The following is a 22,921-nucleotide window of genomic DNA, read 5'->3' on the forward strand; positions in this document are numbered from 1 at the left end:
AGTACGGCCACTCGCCATAAGATGGCATTCATTCCGCGGCCCCGTTGAGTATCTCAACAGCCTTCTGCTCTAGGATAGGAGACTAAGATGAGACAGTAAGTTGGGGCTGTGGAAATTTTTTTTTTCTTGGAGGCTCTCCTTCAGCTAAAGTGAGCTTACCGCCCTCAGCAAGTTACCCATCATCTCTTGTAATATCATGGTAGCTGTAGACAACTTCTTCCCTTTATAATGAAAAGGGGCCTGTTCTGTACAGGTTCTGGCTAGATGATGCATTCATTTGTTTAAGTAGTAGTGGATCTCAGCCTGTAGCTTGCAGATACTTCCGCTCTAAAACCATCTAAATTAGTTGCCTTGGACTAAAACATACTAGTGAAAAACTAGCTTGCTTTGGTTGACAAAAGTGATGGTGAAAATCATCGTCAGAAACGTGACTTGACTCAAGCAGTTTTACAAGTATACCCTGAATGAGAGAATTTTTTTTAAAGGGGTAGCACGGAACCCAGCATTGTTGCTGTTTCTCAAAGGCCATTAATTTTACACAGGTTGAGAACCAGATCAAGAAAGCTTGATGATATGCAAATGCTGGTGAAAGAGGAAGTCAGGCCTCTTTCTGTGCTGCTAAATGCTTAAGTAGGGCAGAGGGGCAAGAACCAGGACAGCCAGTTTTATGTAAGCTGGATAAGCAAAACGAGAGGAGAGACAGTGAGCTGGAATTCCATAGAAGATGCTGACCCTCTAAATGGCCCATTTCTGCTATGATTAGATTGAAATAATAGCGCATGATGAATAAACCTTCTGTGATGGGTTAACCTTGGCTGGCTGTCAGTTGCCCACCAAACTGCGCCATTCATGCCCTCTCCTCACCAGGGCTGGAGGAGAAAATAAGACGAAAAAGCTTCTGAGTTGAGACAGTTAGCGTAACAGGCACAACAAACTGGCCTTGAGGAAGATTAATTTATTGCCAATTAAAGTGGGATAGCAACAAAGAAAAAAATAAAAACCGCCTTCCCCCAACGTCCCTTTTCTACCCAGACTCAACTTTACTCTTCTGCCTCCTCTACCACAACGGTGCGGAGGGATCAGGGATGGCCAGTTGAGGGTCAGGTCATGGTGTCTGTAGCAGCTCCTCTCCCCTCACACTATTCCCTGGCTCCAGCATGGTGTCCCTCCCACGGGATAGAGTCTCTCATGAACTGCTGCAGCAGTTCAAGAGGATCCTCCTCTTGATGGGGCAGTCTTTCAGGAACGGACTGTTGCAGACTGCAACCCCCGTGAGCCACAGCTCCTGCCAGAAAACCGGCTCCTGCACGAACTCTCCATGGGCTGCAGCTTCCTGCAGGGCTCATCCACCCCTCTGTCGTGTGGTCCTGCACAGGCTGCGGTGTGGTTGTCTGCTCCGGTGTGCTCCACAGTGGGATGCGGGGGAACAACCTGCTTCACCATGGTCTAAAAAGATGTAACTGCTAAACCACAGTAGGAGGGTACTAATATTAAGAGCATTAGTGTATCAGTTAACATACGTGTTCACTTGTATGGAGACACAGGCTGCAGGGGATCCAGTGCCTGGAGCAGAGACTCCTGCTTCTCCTTTGTGGACTGGTGTGGTGAAAGTTTATTAAATAATGATTGATTACTGCTTATGAAGAAGTCTTTGATCATGCATGTAATCAGGACTGTTTAACTCGGGCAGTGAGCTCAAGGACAACTACAAATCACATTTAGTGAGTCAGACAGGTGGTGCTTGTCCCAGGCCCCCTGCGCAGGCAGGATGCATGCGGGACCACCCAGACAACAAATACGGTGTGCAGCTGTGTTGTGACAGTAACTCAACCATGCTCGGACATCTGGCCAGCATCATTGGTGCGTGTGGACCTTATGGACCATGAGATCTGCATGTGGCACAAACTTTAAAACCTTGCATACACTAGGTATGTAAGCTGGTTTTGTTTTCACAAAGTATAAAGGCAGGCAAGCTCTGGGACTGGGCCAGAAGCCTCACCTATGGGTGGAGGCACCGTGTAGGAACTTCCCAGTTACTGAGATACTCCGGGCACCAGTGGCAGTGGGGTTTCCCAGCTGAAGCGTGGGCTTGGATGATGTTATTAAGGTGGTAATTGGTGATGTATCCTTTTCTTAATCACCGTAATGCTTTACAGTCACAATTTGGTGCATCGCTCCTATTGCTCTTCTATCATATTGTGTGTAATAACCAGTACTGTTTCCTTTTATCATATTGCATGATATTTTACTTTATTATATTGTAATATAATAAACAAGATTTATTGTTATATTTTATTTGGAATCCATTTTTTCTTGGTACTCAGTCAGTCAGCAAAACACAAGCCAGGCTCACAGACAGGATACAAAGTTAAAATGTCTGTATTTAATAAAAAAGAGGCAAGTTCAACTGTCGCTAGTGTGACGATTGATACTCCCAGGTAGGAACACATGCCTTACTTGTATTTTAGCCACCAAGTGGTCTTGTTGTGCTGGACTTTGTGAAAGTTGGGATGCATGCTTGGGAGAAGCAGAACCCCTTGATGTGGTAAAACGTGTGCAAAAGGTACCTGTTGGAAAAGGGAAGGGAGTGGCTGCGTTAGGGCGTTGTGGATGGAATTTGCTAACGGCTTAGAGGAAACAGCATCAGCAGCAGGAGCAGATTTGTGTAGAGAAAGTGGAGTCAGAGCAATACGTAATTTGTAAAGTAAGGTGGTCCTGTTGCAGTGCCAGAATTGTTCGTTGAATACAAGTTGGATGCTTACCAGACTGTGGCTGAGAAGGGTTCGGGTTGCTCAGTGGTAAGTATTGTAAATGGTGGCGTAGAGTGAAAAGGGAAAAGATGTGCAGTTACTGCTGAGGCAGGAACACGGTGGGATCCTGACGAGTGGGACGGTGATACATGGAGTCAACTGATTCAGATGTGAGTGTAGGGGGAGAGTTTGTTTCTGAGGTTGTAGAGATAAAACTCATCACTACAGAAGAAAATTAGAATCGGGGCCAGATGGATGGCAAGTGAGACATGATGTAATTGAGGATTATACTCAGCATGAAATTAATGATATGACAGCGATTCTGGCAGAAATCAAGGGAATCTTTGCTCACTTGGATGGTGCAGCCGTATGATTTAGGAGCGTCAGGAATTGCATTGGATGCTGTAGATAGTAAGAAGTTTGTAACATCAAGTTCTGATTCTTTTGTGCAAGATGTTTTTCAAATTCATGATGAGGGAGATATTTATTTGTTCGCCTTCGCAGCTGCAGGTTGCAACTGCAAATACCCCAACGGAAGGGGACTGGCCAGGAGGAGATTAAAAGAGTGCATACAGTGTCTCAAAGAGGAAGGGATGAAAATTGCTGCCTTCATAGGAGACGTCGGCACGATGATACAGGCTGGGTTAACTGCACCTGTTAGGAATAATAGCATTAAAATTGCTCTGCCTGCATATAACAATGTCATCATGACACTTTTTAATAAATGAGACAGGGAGCCCCATAGAAGAAGTAATTGGGAAGGTACAACAATTGGGAGATTTAGGGGAATGGGATCTGATGCAAAACACAGGGCATGGTAATAGAAATGAAAATAATAAAGCTGAAAATAATAGAATCTCACAGAAAGAAATGTTCGCTGCTTTGTTAAAAGATGTCAAGATAAGATTGATGGAATTCCTACAAATGAGATGTGGAGGTTATTTAAACAGAGGAGGAAATAAATCAAGTAAGTAAATAGCCATAGCCGGCAGAGGTTTGCAGAATCGCCCAAGGATGCAGCTCAGCCTTCTGCCCCACCCTGCGGACCTGGAGGGGGTCCCCACACCCCAGCAGAGGGCCCCCACTGGAGAGTCACACTTTCCAGGGCACAGGGAGGACTGGGGACAGTTTGACGAGCCACATCCCTGGCGCGATGTCAAAACCTTCCTTCAGTAATTTGAAGAGTTAAAAGATGGAATGAAAAGAGGGCCAAGCTCCAATACAAAGGTAGGTTAAGAAAGACAGTCACCCACATGTGGAGCTGCAAATTTATTGGAAGACTCAATTCCCCCAACAAGTCAGAGCCCTTGTAGATTCAGGAGCAGAGGCCTCTTTAATTTACAGAAATGCAGAGTGATTTAAAGGTCCGAAGCTGTTCAAACTAAAATTGAAATGAAAATAGGAAATTTTCCAAAAAGAACCTGTCTGGTTACAATTGTCCTAATCCCCAAATATATTATTGGAATTGGTATTTAAAAAGGGTTAAATTGCATTTACAAGACCGACAGTATCAGTTTGGAGTAAAGCTATATATTATGGCTACACCTGTACTTGTAGGAAAAGTAAAAATGTCCCAGAGACAGATTCCTTCTGCAATGAAAGTTGTTACAACAAAACAATACAGAATCCCAGAGGACATGAGGAAATTTCATCAATAAAGGATCTGTTAGAGACAGGCATTTTAAAACCGACCACTGCTGCCTGGAATAATCCAGTGTGGCCGGTGAAGAAAAGCGATGAGACCTGGTGAATGACCGTGGGTTACAGGCAGCTAAATACGCTCCGCTGTTAACAGCCACAGTGCCAGATACTGTCACTTTGATTGAAAAGGTGCAACAACATCCAGGAACCTGGTATGCAGCAATTCATGTGGCTAAAGCTTTCTTTACAATACCCAGCGCCGAGGAGCACTGGGAACAACTCGCCTGTACTGGGCAAGGCAGACAGTGTACTTTTACCCATCTGCCTCAAGGGTGGGTACACAGCCCTACCATTTGTCACCGGACAGTGGCTGAGTGTCTGCATTTGTTGACGCCGCCAGCCACCATACAGACAGTATGCTATATTGACATTATGATTCAGGGAGAAAGTGAGCAAAGAGGTGCAAGATCAATTAGAATTGTTAATTCAGCATATGAAAAACAAAGGATGGCAGATTAATCCAAGCAAAGTCAGGGACCAGCTCAGGCAGTGAAGTTTTTAGGGATACAGTGGCATCGTCGACACAAAGAAATACTGCCAGAAGCCAGGCAGAAAAATTTGGATTTTGCAACACCATAAAATAAAACCAATGCACAAAGAGTTATTGGATTATTTGGATTTTGGAGACAGCATACTCCATGTTTAGGGCAAATTCTTGCTCCTTTGTATGAAATGACCTGGAAGACATAGGAATTTGAATGGGAATTATGTCCCTGCTAACAGATGTTTTCTTTAGGAACAGGATCATGACCTTTTAGCTCCATCTTTTACAGAACTACCTGTTTTGAATCATGAATCTTGTCCTATGTCTTATGGTCCATTTGGGCAATACCATTACCCCAGGAAGCTATCCAGGAATGACTAATACAATGACCACAAGCTGGTGGTGGAGAAATAGTACCCACTTATGAACACAAAGCAACAATACCTGCGAAGTGAATAAACCTTGTCAGGTAGTTAACCTGATGTTTTCACCAGGAGCGACCTTGTGGAGAGCCCTTGGAAGGAATGGACGTCTCTTCATGCAATATCAAGCGGACCAAGACACAGTGATTTTGTCAAATGATAGTACTATTGCTACCAAATGCAATACTTTTACCCCTTGTTAAAGATATTACAGAGAGGCAGCACCAGCTTGGCTGACAGGCTCAGCTGTGCCCATGGTGGGTCTGTTGGGACCGGCTGTGGCTGCCATGGGCAGCTCTACTCACCAAGGCCACCCCTACTCACCAAGGCCACCCCTGCAGCACCCTTGCTACCACACCCTTGCCACCTAAACCCAATACACCTCTTTTCAAAGCAGCTGCTTGTAACTTCAAAGATGCACTAATAAGGTAATTTTAACTTGGAAATTCAATGCCTTCATCCTGTAAAACAGGCCATAGGCGTCTGATGTAAAAAAATTTAAAAAATCTTCATCAGGTAGTTTCTTTGACAGCTTTCTTTCTCTGAGACTACTTGGTTGAATTTTGGTAACTTACTGTCAATGGGTTGAAGTCAGAAATAGTTATTTTCCACAGGAGTAACTTCAAGTAAAGTTGAATACAGTTGTCTTTTAATTACAGGTATAACAGCAGTGAAATTGAAATACAAAATTAGCACATAGGATTTGCATAGAGATAATCACTACTAAAGAAGTACAAACTTCTAAAATTTCACAACTAGAAAGATTTTACTGCTAAACAACAGTAGCACAATAGTAAGATACTAATATTAAGAATGTTAGTATATCAGTTAATACATGTTTTCACTTGTACAGACCCAAACCTGATCAGCAGAAAGCTGATGATGGGCTTGACTTACATTGTTACCACAGAACCACAGAAAAATATTAACTTGAAGCACAGTTTTTATTTCTTTTAACATAGATTAAGCAGGTTTTTTATCATAAAAAAGCTTTAAGTATCCCCTTATAACAATAATGGATTTTGACGACAGATCACAACAGGCATGTAGGTATGATAGACATTATCTGTAACCAGTAGCTACAATGCAGACTAAGCTTAATGCTGGGACTCTTGAACCAGACTTCTTTACTGTAACTTCAATATTAATTTCAACTCTTAAATGGAAATTCAAGCTGCATTCACTAAAATCCCCAGCTTTCAAAGTAATACTTGCAATTATTGCACTTGTACTGGTTGTATTGGCTTAGTAAAGCCGTTCTAAAGCAACAGTTTAATATTTGTACATTTTAAAGCACTTGATCTTATCTACAAAGAAAATAAACATGATTATACCACCATTTATTTCAACTTAATTGTGAATATTCTTAATTTTCAGAGTTTAAATGGATGTGCAATTAGTAACTACACTAGAAAAGCAACAAATGCTGTAACTACCCTATGATGACTAGTTTGGTCCATGTCAGTAATCAAGTGATGTTATAAAAAATAAACTAGTTTATTTTGTATAAAATGAGTAATGTTGCATTTTTCAGATTGCACAGTACAAACAAGCTAATATCTAAATTAATACTGTTACAGGTAGTTATTACATAGGGACAGCAGCTAGAAAAAATAAGTACCTCAAAGCAACAGACTTCTGCAGCCATCTTTCCATAACATTGTATGAAAGTTAAATATGTCTTAGTTACAAGTATGCATATTATAAAATGTTTGAAAAATGTTTAAGTATGAGCTGTTAAACTAATTTTCCATAGCAAGAGTATATGATGATATTTACATTTTAAAAATTCATTTTTCAGAAAAGAATTTACAATGAAATAAATAACCTTCAGCAATCCCTTAAACCCAACTACAAGATCTGTAAGTGGCAGTAAAAAACAGTCAAGCCACCTTGTGTCAATGTTAGGTCAGTAAAATATGCCTCATCCAGTAAGAAGTGCAACTCTGCTTTACTAGTCATCTAGAAACATGCACAATACATCTAAGTACCTTCAAATACGGTACAACCTCGAGTATTTGTACAAGAGTATTCACAAAAACATACAATATATTTTACAGTCCTTTAATACAAAATATTGATATCAAACCAATCTGAACTGCATTGATCAGACATTTTTTTAGGCAGGCAAGCTGCGAAGGATAACAGTTCTTAAATTTAATCCCCTCTTTGCCTTTTAAACTCAAGCAAGAGATAAGTAGTTTCGTCAGAACATGTGTTGGTGATGTAAAGGTACTGATGAATATTAGTTGAACCTGTCTCCATATGTATTCGCTGTCTCTCAACACTATTAAAGTATTAACAGCTACAAGCTAGTCTGAAGATTGCATAAAAAAAAATCTTGCCTCTTTTTGAAATTATTAGATGAAACTGCTGCTTAGTTATCCCCACTAAAGATTTCAAAGATTGAAATATTAAAAAAATAAAGAGTTCAAATCTAAAACATGGAAGCATGTCTAAGAGCTGGTTTGCTTCCTTTCACACCTGATGCTTGGGAAGTAATTAATCTTCCACTTAAGACACAATACAGTCATAACTGCCTTCTTGGAATGAATCCTCATCCTCTGTCTTAGATTTGTCCTCTTCATGCCTGCTTGCATTGCTGCTCCCAGCATCACTCTGAGGATTAGTGCCATGGCTAGAAGACGTCCTGCTTTCCTCAGCTCTGGGGTTTGCTTGTTCAGTAACCTTAGAAAGATTCACTGGCTGAAAAGCTTCAGGCTGTACTTGCTCTTCTACTATTTCACTTAGTTTCTGGATCTGTGGTTTGATGCTATTCAGAAATGGCTTGTACCCAGGGCTAGGAAAATAATGGTATAGAACACCATGAGTCAATTACAAAAAGCGTACTTCTGTCATATGCCCGAAAAGCAGCTTTTCCTGGGAGATGTTTGCTATAAATAATTATCTTCTATAATCCTTCCTGTACAATTTTTTTTCTTTTAAATAGAGGGAAAAAGGCAACTATAATCAAACAAATTATGTTGGGGAAATCAAACAAAGTTGGGGACACTGTTGTTTGGGGTTTAATTTGTTGTTTGTTCCGCCCCCACCCCCCCAGCACCCCCACTCCCTCCAGTTTGTTCACAACTGTATTAAGTGACTGTCCTGAAATTTCCTGTAAAAGTGCTTTTAAGTAACTGTTTCAGCTAGAGCCGAGATAACTCAAAGTTATTTTTCAGGCAACTAATTATCTACAACTGGAATGAAAATGACATGGAAAATAACACTTACCAATCTGTAGAAGCCCATTTGTCAACAGCATGTAGGCCAGTCTTGATATTCTGACAGATTTCTCCATCAATATCAGAGGATTGCATTATGCTGAAAACCTGGTTGATCACTGAAGATTCTCTGAGGATAAGGCCTATGATAATACACCAATCCAGACATCCTGCTTCCATGAAGATATGTAGCAAGTACCTAGAGAGAGAAACAGTCTACTTACTACTTTTTGCACTCAGAAGACAAAATCCCAGTGTGATTCTGTAGACTGTTTTTTTCTCCTAATGCTGCATACTAGTAATTTTTAGTTTCAAATACAAAGATTATGTTACCTACCGCAGCTGGACCTGTGACTTGTGCGGCCCTTTACTAGCCAGTTCCAAAGAGAGATGTTCAAGCTCTGACTGAGTTAAACTTAAACTGGAGAAGTTTTCATCCACCATGGTCCAGTCACCATCCACCACAGAACTTGTTTCCGTCAGGTCTGTTGCTGAACCAATGCTGCATTCATCACCTATCAAAAACACTCAGAAACATAAGGGAAAAAGAAACTGCTTACTTCCATGAGACTCAGAATTTCAGAACTACCACTTCCTACAGAAATAAACAAATTACACAGTACTGCTTTGCTCACAGTGCTCATAAGGTACTACGGGCATACACTGTCCATCCCACTTCAGCATTCTTCTTGTCACACTATATGGTAGAACAATTACTGCAGGAATGCAGTAGTTTTTCTATCAAATAAAAATAATTCTGCAGAATAGTATCAATAAGGGATCCTACAGATATGTTGGCAACCACTGTCAGGGCACAGCGACAGCCTCTTACATACTATAGTCTTATGTCTGCAGGAAGGGTTGCAGTCTGTCTAAAGATACCACCTTCTTAACCTTTAACTTTTTTAAAAAACAAAGGTGGAATAGCAACTTCTTTTCTTCATACAAAACTCTGAGCATTCTGAATGCTTGGTAATGTAAATATTTACCTGCACTAATTTCAAGAAGAGGTGTTTCTACTAAAAACGTGAAGAGTAGATGCAGCCACAGAATTTTCACAAGAACAGTAACAGCAAAGTGAAAACCATTACAGTGGTGAGTTATGAAGTCATAGTGAAGTCATGAGGGCACCTACCCTCCAGAACAGCTGCCATATTAAAGTAGATGCAACTTTTCTGTGGAACATGTTTACAAAGCCAGAAAGTAATTTTATTAGCTTCTTGCCCATGAATGCCACTGCTGGCTTATTTATTTACGAAGTTATTATTATTAGAATTCAGCTTGTAACATTTTAAAGACTATTAATTTAGTTTTAACTTTAGGATAAACTGCTTCAAAATGTCCACTGAACTCAAAGGTCTTCACCCATCTTAGAAAAAAACATGAGATACTTGTTTATAGGAACAGCAGTAGTGGCAGGACAAAATAGTGCAACGAAAAGAGAAATAAATTTTCTCCATTTTTTTGGAGAGTTCTGTAACAAATTTATTTAAACCTAATGCATTCCTGCAGTCTCCAGAAGTAATAAACATGAGAAACAGGAGTGAAAATAGAACAAGGCAGTGCCCAAGCACAGGGACAGAACCTCACTCTTCCTTCACTTTTTAATAGCAGCTCTGACTGTCACAGGAGGCACAAGCATCTCAGGGAAATTGTGGTTCACACTTAGGTACTTAAGCCGTTCGCCTAATAAAGTGGAAATTAGATGATCTAGACACTGCTGAAAATGTTCCTCTGTGGTCAGAAAAGATGCATACAGATTAATATTCCCCTTTGTATCTTCCTAAACTGTTAATCATTTGAGCTTTTAGAAAAGTGATTTAAGCAAAGCCATAAGGGAAAAAGAAAACTATATGGGACTGTCGTTTTCTCAACTTTCTCAATGAAGAATTTATCTCATAACTTTCTAAAGAAATCCAAAAGCAAAACGTTCATGCATTAGAACAGTGCCAACTCGTGGAAAAGGCTGACCTGAGCAAGAGACAAAGATAGAAAAAACTTAGAACACTCTTCTCAGCCAGACTGTAAAAGTACTAAATTTTGAGTTACCACCATAGACAGGAACTTCAGCAAGTATCAATTTCATACTCAAAGTACATAAAGATGTATGACATGGGCATTATCTTTCTGTTGTAAAAATTTCTGTTCACTTTTCAACAAGTCCTCTTCCTGCGACCCACCCCCACCCCCATTACGGTTATCAGCAGTTGAGAAGCAACAATAGAGCAGTGGCATGCAAATACCAAGGTGTGTGTACTTCCAGGTGCATTTTTGCAATGAGCAGACAGAAGGAAGAGTGACTAACCTTTGCTTAGCAAAGGAGAAAGGAATGCATCTTGCATGTGTGGTCCATGGGATGAAACGTTGTCAATCTCCCTCTGAGAGGAGCCGATAGTGCCAAGCCAGCTGCGACTCCGAGGTGTGTTTGAAACCCCTGTGTCCATTTCCATGTTTACGAAGGTGTCTGCAGACTGAGATTTTAGCAGCTGCTCCCCCACAGCTGAAAAAAAACCCCAAGAACCCATCAAAAAGAAGTCATGTAATCATGAAATTTGGAAACCTCTCTCCAGGCATTTCAGGAAGCTAAAACTCGTATCTAAGTCAGTATTCAATTAGTTTGCTGAGGGATCACCAAAAGCAAGGGAATGCACCAAGTTTAGGTCCTTCAAGAATTTCTGATCAACTTTTTATGCACTGGCATAAAAGAAATATCAGTTGGTAAAGGGTTAGCATCAATAGAACTAAATAACAGTGCTGCTACTACCAAGAGGAAGACTTGGCAGCTAGTGTCAACTTTGCCATAAGAAGGTAAACCAGCGAGCTAGGAGATTAATAATACAACAGAGGCTTACAGCAAGTAGTCAAAATTCCTACCTTTCAACATAAAGCAAATTTCAAATATTAGAAACATTATTTTTTTAAATTTTAAAAAGTTCATCAAAACCTAATCTAAAAACTATGTAAGAATGTTGATTTTAGTAGATTTCTGTAGCAGAATTTCCATCACAGAGCAATATCCACGTTCAACTCAACATCTGCACAAGTGATACCCAGTTCAGTGCACCTGAGAAAGCAAGAAACCTCAACAGAAACAGTAGTGTAATCAGACTACACAAGAGATGCTGTTCGTGCTAAACAGAATCCCTTCAAAAAACACACTCTGTGGGAGAAAGCTGTGAAGGTGACAAGCCTCAACCTGTCCAAAAAGCCTCAGCCTGTTCTTTGCTTGGTTGAACTGATGTGAAGGACATACTCAGACTGATGGGTACAGGACAGCAGAAGGAAAACTTATTCCAAATCAACTCAGACATTACAGCACCTGTCTTGTACTTTCCATTCTTGAAAGGTGAATTAATGGAGGAAGCCGGTATGACTGGAAATGGCCAGAGGAAATCCTTGTGCAGCTTTTTCAAAGCAAACACAAAATCCTCCACACGGGCAGCTCTGGCTCGCTCCTTGCACAGCCACCCGATCAGCTCAAAGCCTAACTGTGCAGCAAAGCAGCCCAGGTCTTTCAGCTTGATTTCTTCTAGCAGATGCCGAGCATGCCGCCAGAGCATCATGTCGATGTACATGTTCTCAGCACAGTCGCTGTCTTTACTCCACCTACAGACAGAGCAGAGAACAGGGACATTAAGACTGGTAAAACTGAGTCATAATGGCTGTTGACCACAACCACAGTACATTAGGTAGTGGGAGCTTTCTATACACCAATAAAAGCAGTTTCCACTGTTCCTTGCTATTTATGTTCTCTGAAAGATCCCATTGTCTCAACAGGTAAGTGAAATAAGGGCAGGACATTACAACAGCAGCAGTGTCCATAGAATATTAAACTCTCAGCAACGCAGAAAAAAGTAAAGGAGAGGTAAAAGGCAGATGCCATTGCAAAGTGACTTCTGAGAAAACAGGTTTAGAGAACAAGTCAGGAAAGGTCCTAGACTAATGCTTATCAAAACTCTTAAGATTGTACTCTCTATGGAAAATCACTAAATAGAAGCATCTGAATTTCTACTGAGATTGTTCTGAAAGTCTTACATGGGCAAAAAAGTGAAACCAAGACAACAACGAATCCCAGCTCAGTGCTGCTTCTGAACACTAATACAGATCAATAAGTATTCTGTACACAGCAGTTTAAGCGGGATTCACCCCAAGGGGTAAAGGCTCTATTTATGGCTTGGCAACATACTGCTAGATCAAGATGTGCACAGTATCACAGTGCAAAGTATGCTATGACGCTGCAGTACTGTGAGCTGTTCAAGACTTACCTTTTAGCAAAACAGATCATTCTGATATAAGGCATGGTCTTGCTAGCTATTTAAACTACTACATACACATCCAGTGGATTCAGAGGTTTTTGGTCAGCAGTATCTACCTAGGTGTGCCTGTGTATGTGTACATACAAACACACACATGTGTATTTACATGTGTGAGAAAATATCCTCCCAAGAACGTAAGAGAGAGGCACAGACATTTTGACAGTCGGGAAGAGACACATGCAGAGGGATGTGGAGGGAGACTATGACAAATCTAACTCTCATATAATGTTCTCCTATAACTTAAATTGGTGAGAAAGTTAGTACCTAACAAAGCCAGGAAGAAGGTATTACTACCAATTACCTTTTTCCAGATGGGCCAGAGGGCATACTCAGTGTCTTTGTCAAATTAAACTTGCCATGAAGATTCTCTGCTGATTGGGATAAACTAATGCTGCGATGTCTGAAGAACTCAAAGCCACTACTTGAACTAGGTTCCTAAAACCAAGAAAACCAAAACATACAGTCAAAGGAGCAAACATGCTATATAGTAGCAAGATTAATCATAAAAGGTTTGATGCATAGTATTTGCTGTTCTCATTACAAACCTGAGTTGTTGGTGTAGCTGGAGGTGTCTCTGTTTCTCCAGAACCAATGGCTTTAAGAAATCTGATCATATGACGACAAAGATCCCACTTTCCCTGCTCTAAGGCAGTATTAAATAGGAGAGTAGCATGTTGTCTGCTAACTGCTGGAACTTCCATATTCTGCAAGTAACAAAACATAATTAAGTTACTTGCTTTTGCTATCAAGCAACAAAAATCCTATTAAGTCAAACCACACCATGTCACAGTCAAATATACCAGAGATTAGAAGCAGCATATTTCAAGCTATTATATTCCTTTTTATAACAGTAAACTAACTACTTACATTGCATGATATTCCCCCCCTTCACAACTGGACATAAGCTCAACAGAAAACTGTTAAAAGTGATTTGTTTTAACATGTCTTAACTTCGGTATGACAATATTTTTAAAATACTACACTAGAAAATATCACTTCTCTTGCAATATGTAAGTACCATTACCTGTAGGATAATAAGATAAGAGGCAGCTGTGTCCAAATCCTGGGCCATTAAGCACTCCTCAAATAAGTCCTTTGGGTTTCCAACAGCAGCAAACAGGTAATTCCACAGGGCATATTCTGTCTTCCTAGCACAATGAACAACTGTCTGCAGGAAGAGGGGGAACTCTGTAATGAACTTCGCCACAGTGGGAAGCAGTGGGTCGGGAATGGGTTCCCGCGAGGTAGCTTCTTCTTCCAGCACTTCATGAAGCATCAGTTCTAGTACATGAGAAAAGTATGGTAACGTGGCACAGGAGTGGGCCAAAAGCAAGGCTTGTTCACCGAGGTTCCTAACCAAGAGCTGGCGTAAAATGTGATGGAGGTAGATCTGAGAGGTTCTCTCAACAATGGAGAAAGGAAAGAGAACCTCTAAGTGTTCTCTAGCACTGGTTTGAGTGTATAAACAGTCATAGAGCACAGTGTCATTAACAGCACCAAGAACCAAGGCATCTTCAAACAAAACAGCCAATGGGTATATGTTGATGTGGAAAGGCAGCATGATCCGTCTTGACAGAAAGGAATGCGGTTTTCGATGATCTCTGGGAAACAGGGGAAGCCAGACTTTCATACCTGCCCCACCACAGCTGAGCCACAGAGCCTCCAGTAAGTGGCGTTTCTGTTTGTTGATCCTGCAAGTAGTCCATACATTTTCAACAGACTGGGCTAGGACAACTGGAGCACAAAAAGGCAGCTATTTTAAAAGAAAGAAAAAAAGAAAAATCAGAATTCTTCATTATTCCTTTTTTTTTCCTTTTACCCTCTCCACGAGAACTCTTTTTTCAGCTATGAACTACTCTTTTCAAACAAGTTAATTCTTCTAACAGAGAAGAAACAAATCTGCTTAACTACACCCTAGCACCTGGGACAACACTACTTTTTACTTACATTAACTCAAAAGACATTTCTTTTACTTATTTAACCTCCTTATACTTAGTCAAGAAGCCAGAGGTGTGAGAATAAGGGAGAAAAATAAAACCTGCTCTCTGCTTCTTCAGTTAGCCCACGAGTCTAATCTAGAACTGACAAAATTACTACAAACACCGTATTTGCTAGTGTTTTACTGAGCTGCAAACAATTATTCATCTAAACTTTACAGATTTCACTCTTCCAAAGTGCTTGTTTCATGTAGAAATGGTTTTTGTCAGCACAGAAAAACTGAAAAGTTCAGTCATTGATTTCTCTTACTGTTGTTTTTACGAACTTTGTAAAAAGATACTCTGAACAGATGATAATGTTCCATAAACATAGATACTAGTTTTAGACAGACTGGAGATTTTCTGTCATTAGTGCATACCAGATTTTGCACAGGAATTTTATTCTTAAAATTCATATTTTTCAATGCAATACAAGTAGTAAACACCAGTATTAAATATTTCAGTTAGATATTTACACAATTAAGTAGTAACATTTCACAGATTCTTAGAGAAAAAAAAAATATAATGGGAGTAATGAGTTACTTCCAGCTCACAATTCAGCCTGTAAGTGTACAAACACTGCCTTGCATTATAGACATCTTTTCTTTATGCCTGGACCACTCCATTCCACAACTTCTGCAGTCACTGACAACATCTTTGAAGCCATACAATATTCCACAGATATTTACTCACATGCTTCCTTTGATTAGGGTTATTATCCTTATCTCGTATCTGGGGTCCAGATCGATCCCTTTGCAACATGATGAGTTGTCCTGCTAAATTTAGCATAATACTTTCAGCCTCACAAGCCTAAGGATAAAAGAGTATTATGCAAAGTATTTTAAGCCTTTTGAACGCATCATTTTACTCATAACCACAATACAAACCCAGCATAATAAGAGTAAATTAACTGCACTGTCGTACAGAGATGACTAGCAACCAAATTCAAAGCAGAAGGACTTGGGAAAATCACGTAGAACTAAATACCTACAGATAGATTCACTTAAGCAGTTCTCATGCAAAAGAGTAAATACTGCAAGGTTTCTTTTTCACCAGACTCATTCCATGTGTTTATCTGATATAGGCTTTTTCCAGCTATGCCAAGCCACCAGTATTTGAAGAAAAATAAAGCTCTGGATTCTTATCAGTATCACCACTACATGGCAGCCAGTATCTGACTGCAAAGACTAACACTGGCAGACAAGCCAAAAAGGGTCTAGCCACACTTGTACAGCATCTTGAATTTTTAAAAGCTGCAGTTACAGAAAAATTTTTCTTATTAGACATATCAAGGAAGCAAAGTATTCTTTCTAAAGATTTATTTCAGAACTGTTACGTGTTAACTTCAAACCAAGCCACTGGAGCTAATACCACACTGTGCATGAAGTTTAGTTTTAAAATACATGGGTAGAGGGCCTGTATGGTAAATTGGCAGCATCAGGGGTTAAGGACACTAACAAGTAACATCACTGAAAAAGCTGAGACACTCTGCTAAGTCAGACACATTGCTCTGCCTACAGTGCAGTGTCATACTCAGTGCTAACATCAATACTTTTCTTTTGATCAGGAAGATTGACAAAGTTTGAAGATATGGGCTCTTAGAAAGAAAAGGGGTAATATTTGTTCAGTCTGAAACTAAATTTAAAATAGTACTAGTGTTCTAAAAAGTTCCAGTAGCTTTTTCTTAACACTAGGAAACACCATAGTTCAGGTAGTTCAGGAATAAGGCAAGATGGACTAGAAAACCACAAGTATATTGTTTTTCATGCCCTTGCCTAAGATCATATCAAAGTCTCAGGACAGATGTTCAATTTTATGGGACACTAAATTAGAATGAACTGAAGGAAGCAAGCAGAAACCTCATTTTACATCCATGCCACTGCTTTCATATCTGCCAGTGGCTTTGGTACGTGGAAAAATATGTACATTCACATGTCTACAGGCCTGCCTCACAGATGACACAACTTCTAAATGATCTTAAGGTAGCTGCTCTGATGAAAAAGTATGATTCATACTGCAGCTATCCCAATAGTTAAGCTTAATTTGTTTAAAGCACAGACAACAAAAATCCAAGTTCTCCTTGCACTGTGCTTTCAGTGGACTAAATAATTTCTGGAGTTAAGACATTAAGACAGGGATTCCCCTTCACACCTTAGTCATTGTTTGGCTGTTGGCCTATCTCCTGATGTAACTAGTGGGAGAGATTATCTCACTTTATTTTACTGTAGTAGGAAATTGACTAGAAGTAACCTTATAGGGTCATTATCTTTTCCTCTTTTTTGTTTATTCTTTGAGTAATGGACCTGTTGCTGCCAGAAAGGCATCTCCTAATGCAATGGATTGCTCTGGTGTTCAGCTTTCAATACACAACAGAGAAACATGCCATTGACACAGTTAAGTTTAACTTGTCCTCCAAGATTTGGCCCCAAACTTTACAAGATGACACAAGAAGATATGAAATAGGACAGTTTGGATTTTATTTCCGCCCACCTGTCCCCAGTTCACACACACAATGTCCATGTAACAAGCATCACAAAAAGCATGTTCTGCATTTTATCACATAAAAGAACCACTGATTTATGATTCATTTATCAGCCAGGTAAGCTTTGAGGACTAAGCTAACAAATCCAGGCACAGATTCTTTTGAATTTTGAGTGCTATAGATCTGTTACCTGCTGAGGCATCTTCAAGGTGATGCCAGTCTCTGTCCTCACTGATGTCAATGTAACAGACACTACAAGAAAAGGATGAGGAATGTACCGAGACATGGACACTTCTTGAAGAACTTGGATACTGGCAGTAGGGTTAAGACTGAAAGGAAAGATGACTACATTTAGCAATTTTAAAACAGTATTTAACGTAAAACTACTATCTTGACATAAACCTAATGAAAATAAGCAACCAGTTTACTCTACAGAACAACATAACTAACTATCCTTTAACCATGAATCCCATAGGCCCACATATCTATTTAAAGATACCAAATAAACCTAAGCTAGGCTACTTTATCTTGAGAGTTTTGGGGAATACAGGTATGAGTGGATAGAAGACAGTATCAGCTACATCAGAATAAGACTCTATTCACCCTTCAGTAAGACAATTCCAGGGTTTGGATTTTGTTGGGAGGGCTCTTTGCATTTCAAAAGCAATGAAAATATTTTCCTTTAAAGCAGATCAACAGCTTGCTTTCTGCTAAAATCAAAAAAAGGTCCCTTCTTGCTGCAGCCAAGATACCATAACTGTAAGAAAAACCACCTGCTTAGGTACTTCAAAAAACTATCTGGGAATCTTTATCACCTCCTTAGGTTCACTATTCTTAACTTCCTGATTATATTGCTGCTACTTTTGCACCAAAATAGCTCCCCACAACCTTACTGCTGACCAAAATTTTCTGTCATCATCTTTGCTACTCTGCCACCACTCTCACCAATTCCTACTTCTAACATTAGAAACATTTTTTTATTAAAAATATTCAAATATGTGGTTGTCTTTTAGTACCTTTATCTTCTATTTACACTCAGTTTTCAAGTTTCTAACAACTAGAAGATGCTGGTACAGACAGCTGGAAACATGCATATCTCAATCACTACTCCCACACCTAATGTGCGTATCTGTATACATGCAAGCGACAACACTCATGAACTACCACTTGTGCATACAGATAACACTTACCTCTCTGTATTTTAAAAATCTGACTCCGCAAGTTATCCAACACCTTTATAGCATCGTAAGAATTTACCCAGACTAAGAACAGATTTACAAGCACATTACTGCAAAAGCATTTAAATAGTGACACTCACCCTTCAGGCCTTCTCTCAATACTGTAAAGGCAAATGGAACAATCTGCTCTGAACAATATTACAATGTCCCGGAAGATGCTCAGTAGTAACGTGTCTGCTTGCAGTTTGGTGATGTGTGCAAATGCATTGTCAAGATTAGATGTTCGCAGGTAGACTCTCAGCTACAAGAAAAGGAGTCGCTTGAACACAGTTTTACCAACAAACTAATAGTCACTCCATGTTTACTTGCTTTCTTTTTTGTGAATTGGCTGTCGAGGATTTCTAGTGAGACACATTACTGGGTTCTTGTTTCATCAAATGTTTTATCCATTGCATTATATTATTGCATCCAAAATGGTTAAAGAACAGTACAGTCAAATCTTAAATACTGAAAAACAATCATAAGGAAGGAGTTTTATCCATTAGTTTTAAAAAGCAAAGAGTAAGTAAAGCTCTTCTGCCCATCTAATTTAAAACCTTACAAAAGTGTCTCAAAATACTGTAACTAGATATATCAAAACAGGCTTCATGAAACAGGCTTCATGCTAACATGCGAAAATATCACAAAATTTTCAGAATAGTAAGGCCATGGCAGTCAGCAGAAAATAATTTTTAATAGCAATAATAAACTTTTCTAAAAGAATTACCTACATATTAATACAGAACATGACCAAAAGCCACCTATGTATCAAGCTTTTTACACTGTAGAAAAGATATTCTAAACATAATTCACTCATAGCTCACCTCTTCCTGATGATCATTTAAATTATAACATGCAAGAACAATGAAGTCATTCCACCACGCTAAGCCACCTGTTACCATCATATTTTGCTCCTAAAAAGAAAAAAGCAAGTAAATTTTATTTATGCATGTATTTTTATATACTTATACACACATAAACACACACGTACACTTTATGGGTAATTTCTGAAAGCCATACATTATGTCTATAAGCCTTACTGATAGAGGCAAGACAATCTATGTATGTGAAATTTTTATTGTTTAAAAAACTCTTAAAATGCTAAGAAAAATATGTGAAGGACAAACATTGTCTTGCAAAACACAGCTCCACAGTTCCTTATGCTACTGACATCACTGAACTCTCTCAAATTAACTTTCTGCTTTTGGCCAGAATTTACAAGCTTAGCATCTAAAGCTGTACTTCACACAAACTCTCAGATAAGACATATGGCAGTGTCTGACTATACACACTCAGATTTGGAAGCCTTTTAATAATCAGACACAAATTATTATGCCAAAGCCACAGGATAAGCATTTCAGCCATTTTATGAAAAACACATGCAAAACCATCATCTCTAATCCCAAGTGTGTCTACAGGCTGTTGTTTATTTGAAAAAGGTATTTTTTAATTTTCTTCAAGAGTCACATTCCAACAAGTACAACCTCCCCAATATACCTGAATAAAGTACTACAGCCTCTCACCTGGGTAATGTTTCCAAATAGCTTCCATTTTTTGGTAAGTAAAGAATAATGTGCAAAACCAAACTTGCCAACAACAGCTACATTCTGTCCAAGCTTGTCAATGGCTGAAAACTGTTTAAAGAGAAAAAACCCCAAAACTTCAGGAAGGAGCTTATTTAAATTATATATCCTATCCAAGCGCAGCACCACAAGGCAATATAATATCAAGAGTCAAAACCTGTAAAGTATCTTCATGTTTTCTACTTCACTGCTCAATACATCCTCTTCTTTTTGTAATTTAAAACACTGACTTCATCTTCCAGAGTCATCCAACCGTAAGGGACAGTTATAAAAAACCAGTACTTTTAAAGAACAAGAATGTATTCTTAAAATACTCACCCTTATAGGCCAGTTGCTCTCTAGATACGTACTATGAATCTAAAAGAAAACAAAGAGAAAACCCAAACCCATGTAACTATACCAAGCACCATTAAAGTAATGATTAATTACAACGTTCTGAAGGAATGTACACAATGCCCACGTTTTTCCAAAACACTGGTTTAAAGGTTTTTAATGGTGGGATTTCTTTTTTAAATACAATTACTTCTCCCACCCCTCACCCCAGAAGTTACTGAAGCCTAAATGTTAGCCTGTTTTTAACATAAGATACACAGAAATACCTTAACAACATCCAACAGCCAATACTATATTACAGATTATTAGTCAAATTTTGCTCTTCTCCCCTGCTAGGTACTTCTCCCCCATTAGAACCTTTCAAGGGAACATACAAGTTTTGATAAAACACAGCATTCAGGAGAGACTTCCAGTGTTGGGATGAAATTTCTAATCCTATCAGAGGTACACATCAGCACATCCAAAAGCCTTGTTATGAGAGCACTTGACTGGGATATGACAAATTAAATCTTGATCCTGGATGTCACATGGTTTCTTCATGTCACATGGAATGATACAAATCCAGGTTCAAACTCCAGCCCTTGGTTTGATACAAGGCATGTAGGTGCTTTCATTAACCAGCCACTGACTGTTCTCATGGGTGTGTTGCTCACTCTAGTAATTCCAATTGTGTTAGTTTTACTCCTACACAGAACGATGACTTTCCCCTCCTGTGCCAGTTTCAGAAGACTGAAGAGCTACCTGGCCAGCTAAGGGAAGATTCAACAGTGTCTAGAACCTGACATACATGCCTCAAGTCAAATGCTGTTTAATAATAGAGATTCAGGTACGATGTGAAAAACAAAATCGGGGGGACTTCTTAAAAACTTTTATTTACAAAAATATCTACCAATTCAAGCATGGAAGAGCATACAATAACATTACAGATTAAAGGTTATTTAATTTTTTCTCCATATTACAGAGAAAATAGAATCTGCCCCATTACTACCTCTGGAAATTCTTCTTTGCAAGCTTGATATTGTGAAGTTTTAATTACATGATTAAATAGATGCCATCTAAGACTGGTTGAAAATATAGCCAAAGTCTGAAGGATATGTTCATGAGCTGAATATGCTTAAAGCAATTTGCATAAATAACAGAACAAATCCCTAAAGGATTTCTTGCATTTTGCATTTATTCTCCCTTTCAAAGCCCAGGACAGTAATTTAACTACTCCTTCCTGAAGTCAAGAAGACATTGTATTTTTTTTTATTGGCCAGAATGCAAACCCATTAGCCACAAGGCTGAGATAGTCAACATTCTTTTACCATTTCACAGTAAGAAAAAGCCGTACCAGAGGAAATCCAATTGCCAATTAAAAGGCAATGATCTCATACTAGAGGAAAAGGGTATGGCAGACAGTGATCAGCTGCTAATTCCAGCCCTATAAACTCTTGCAAGCACAAAGCACATATGGGCAACCATCAACAATTACCTGTACAACATGCCAATGCCTGTGTCCTAGTAAAGTGCTTAAACCCTGAGAATCTAAACTGCCATCCGAAAATGGGCCTCTCTCCCTGGTAGGCTTATGTTCAGAGTGTGCTGAAGCATTTCTGGGACTCTGAGCCTGGGTTGCATCTCCACAGTTCAAATATAAGCGATCTTCTCCTTGAAGGAGGACTTGTTCCTGGTTACTCTACATTAAAAACAAAACAACAAAAAAACCCAAAAGCAACCTTGAACTCCATGTACAGAAAACAAAGGAAAACACACAATCAATATATTAACAGGTTCTATGTAAACAACATGAACAGTAAGTGTTAAGGCAGTTCTTAGGTTTTTTATCACTACGTACTCGTAGGTTTTATGTTACAATATTGCATAGCAATATATTCAAAGTACTATATTAAAGGCTCTATGACAAAAAAGGAAGACCAGCCTAATGGCTGCAAAGCAGACTTTAAAACCTGTTAAGAGAGTAACTCAAGGTCACCTGAAAACTGAAAATATGCTTTAAAATAAGGATATATTTATCAAACAAAAATCTTACCATGCAAGGATTAACAGTGAGTGCACTCTTGATGAAATGAAACTGCAGAATACCAAACTGGTGAGCTTCATTATTTGCATCTCTTTCAGGCTTCACGTTTGAAGAACTCCCATCAATAACCCACAGATGATACCCTTCTGATCCCCAGGTCTGAATGTAAAAGAATAACAATAATGAAAACCCAAACCCAAACACTATAGTTTTTGAGAAAACAAGAACTACAGAAACTTACTGTAACTAATTTTATGATAGACATGAACCTGGCAAAAAACCACACAGTTTGGTATTCTTAAAAAAAAAATCATTGTAGGAATCGTAAGTAACCCACAGCAGTAAAGTCCACAAGGAATGGTAAGAACCTAGATTAAATTCTTTTCTTTTTTACATAAAAAATGTTGATT

At 39.1% G+C, this 22,921-nt stretch overlaps 1 protein-coding gene across 4 annotated transcripts in view; it reads right to left on the reverse strand.

The window, feature by feature from the left end:
• Window positions 1–5,984: 5,984 nt before the first annotated feature.
• RIC1 (RIC1 homolog, RAB6A GEF complex partner 1) overlaps window positions 5,985–22,921 on the reverse strand; it is a 53,719-nt gene continuing 36,782 nt past the window's right edge. For 3 of the 4 annotated variants that reach the window (XM_056324706.1, XM_056324705.1, XM_056324709.1), the window contains 16 exons: window positions 22,521–22,670; window positions 21,963–22,166; window positions 20,474–20,512; window positions 20,096–20,206; window positions 19,397–19,486; window positions 18,674–18,834; window positions 17,546–17,684; window positions 15,567–15,683; window positions 13,922–14,650; window positions 13,443–13,601; window positions 13,199–13,332; window positions 11,901–12,187; window positions 10,887–11,081; window positions 8,919–9,096; window positions 8,592–8,780; window positions 5,985–8,157 (listed from right to left, as the gene is read on the reverse strand). In XM_056324706.1, coding sequence (XP_056180681.1) covers window positions 7,872–8,157; window positions 8,592–8,780; window positions 8,919–9,096; window positions 10,887–11,081; window positions 11,901–12,187; window positions 13,199–13,332; window positions 13,443–13,601; window positions 13,922–14,650; window positions 15,567–15,683; window positions 17,546–17,684; window positions 18,674–18,834; window positions 19,397–19,486; window positions 20,096–20,206; window positions 20,474–20,512; window positions 21,963–22,166; window positions 22,521–22,670 — 3,168 coding nt within the window. In that variant the 3' untranslated portion in view covers window positions 5,985–7,871. The remainder of the gene's footprint in view (window positions 8,158–8,591; window positions 8,781–8,918; window positions 9,097–10,886; window positions 11,082–11,900; window positions 12,188–13,198; window positions 13,333–13,442; window positions 13,602–13,921; window positions 14,651–15,566; window positions 15,684–17,545; window positions 17,685–18,673; window positions 18,835–19,396; window positions 19,487–20,095; window positions 20,207–20,473; window positions 20,513–21,962; window positions 22,167–22,520; window positions 22,671–22,921) is intronic. The other variant, XM_056324707.1, reaches the window with a different exon arrangement.

This window comes from Falco biarmicus, chromosome Z (genome assembly GCF_023638135.1).
Source record: "Falco biarmicus isolate bFalBia1 chromosome Z, bFalBia1.pri, whole genome shotgun sequence".
Classification (NCBI taxonomy): Eukaryota; Metazoa; Chordata; class Aves; order Falconiformes; family Falconidae; genus Falco; species Falco biarmicus.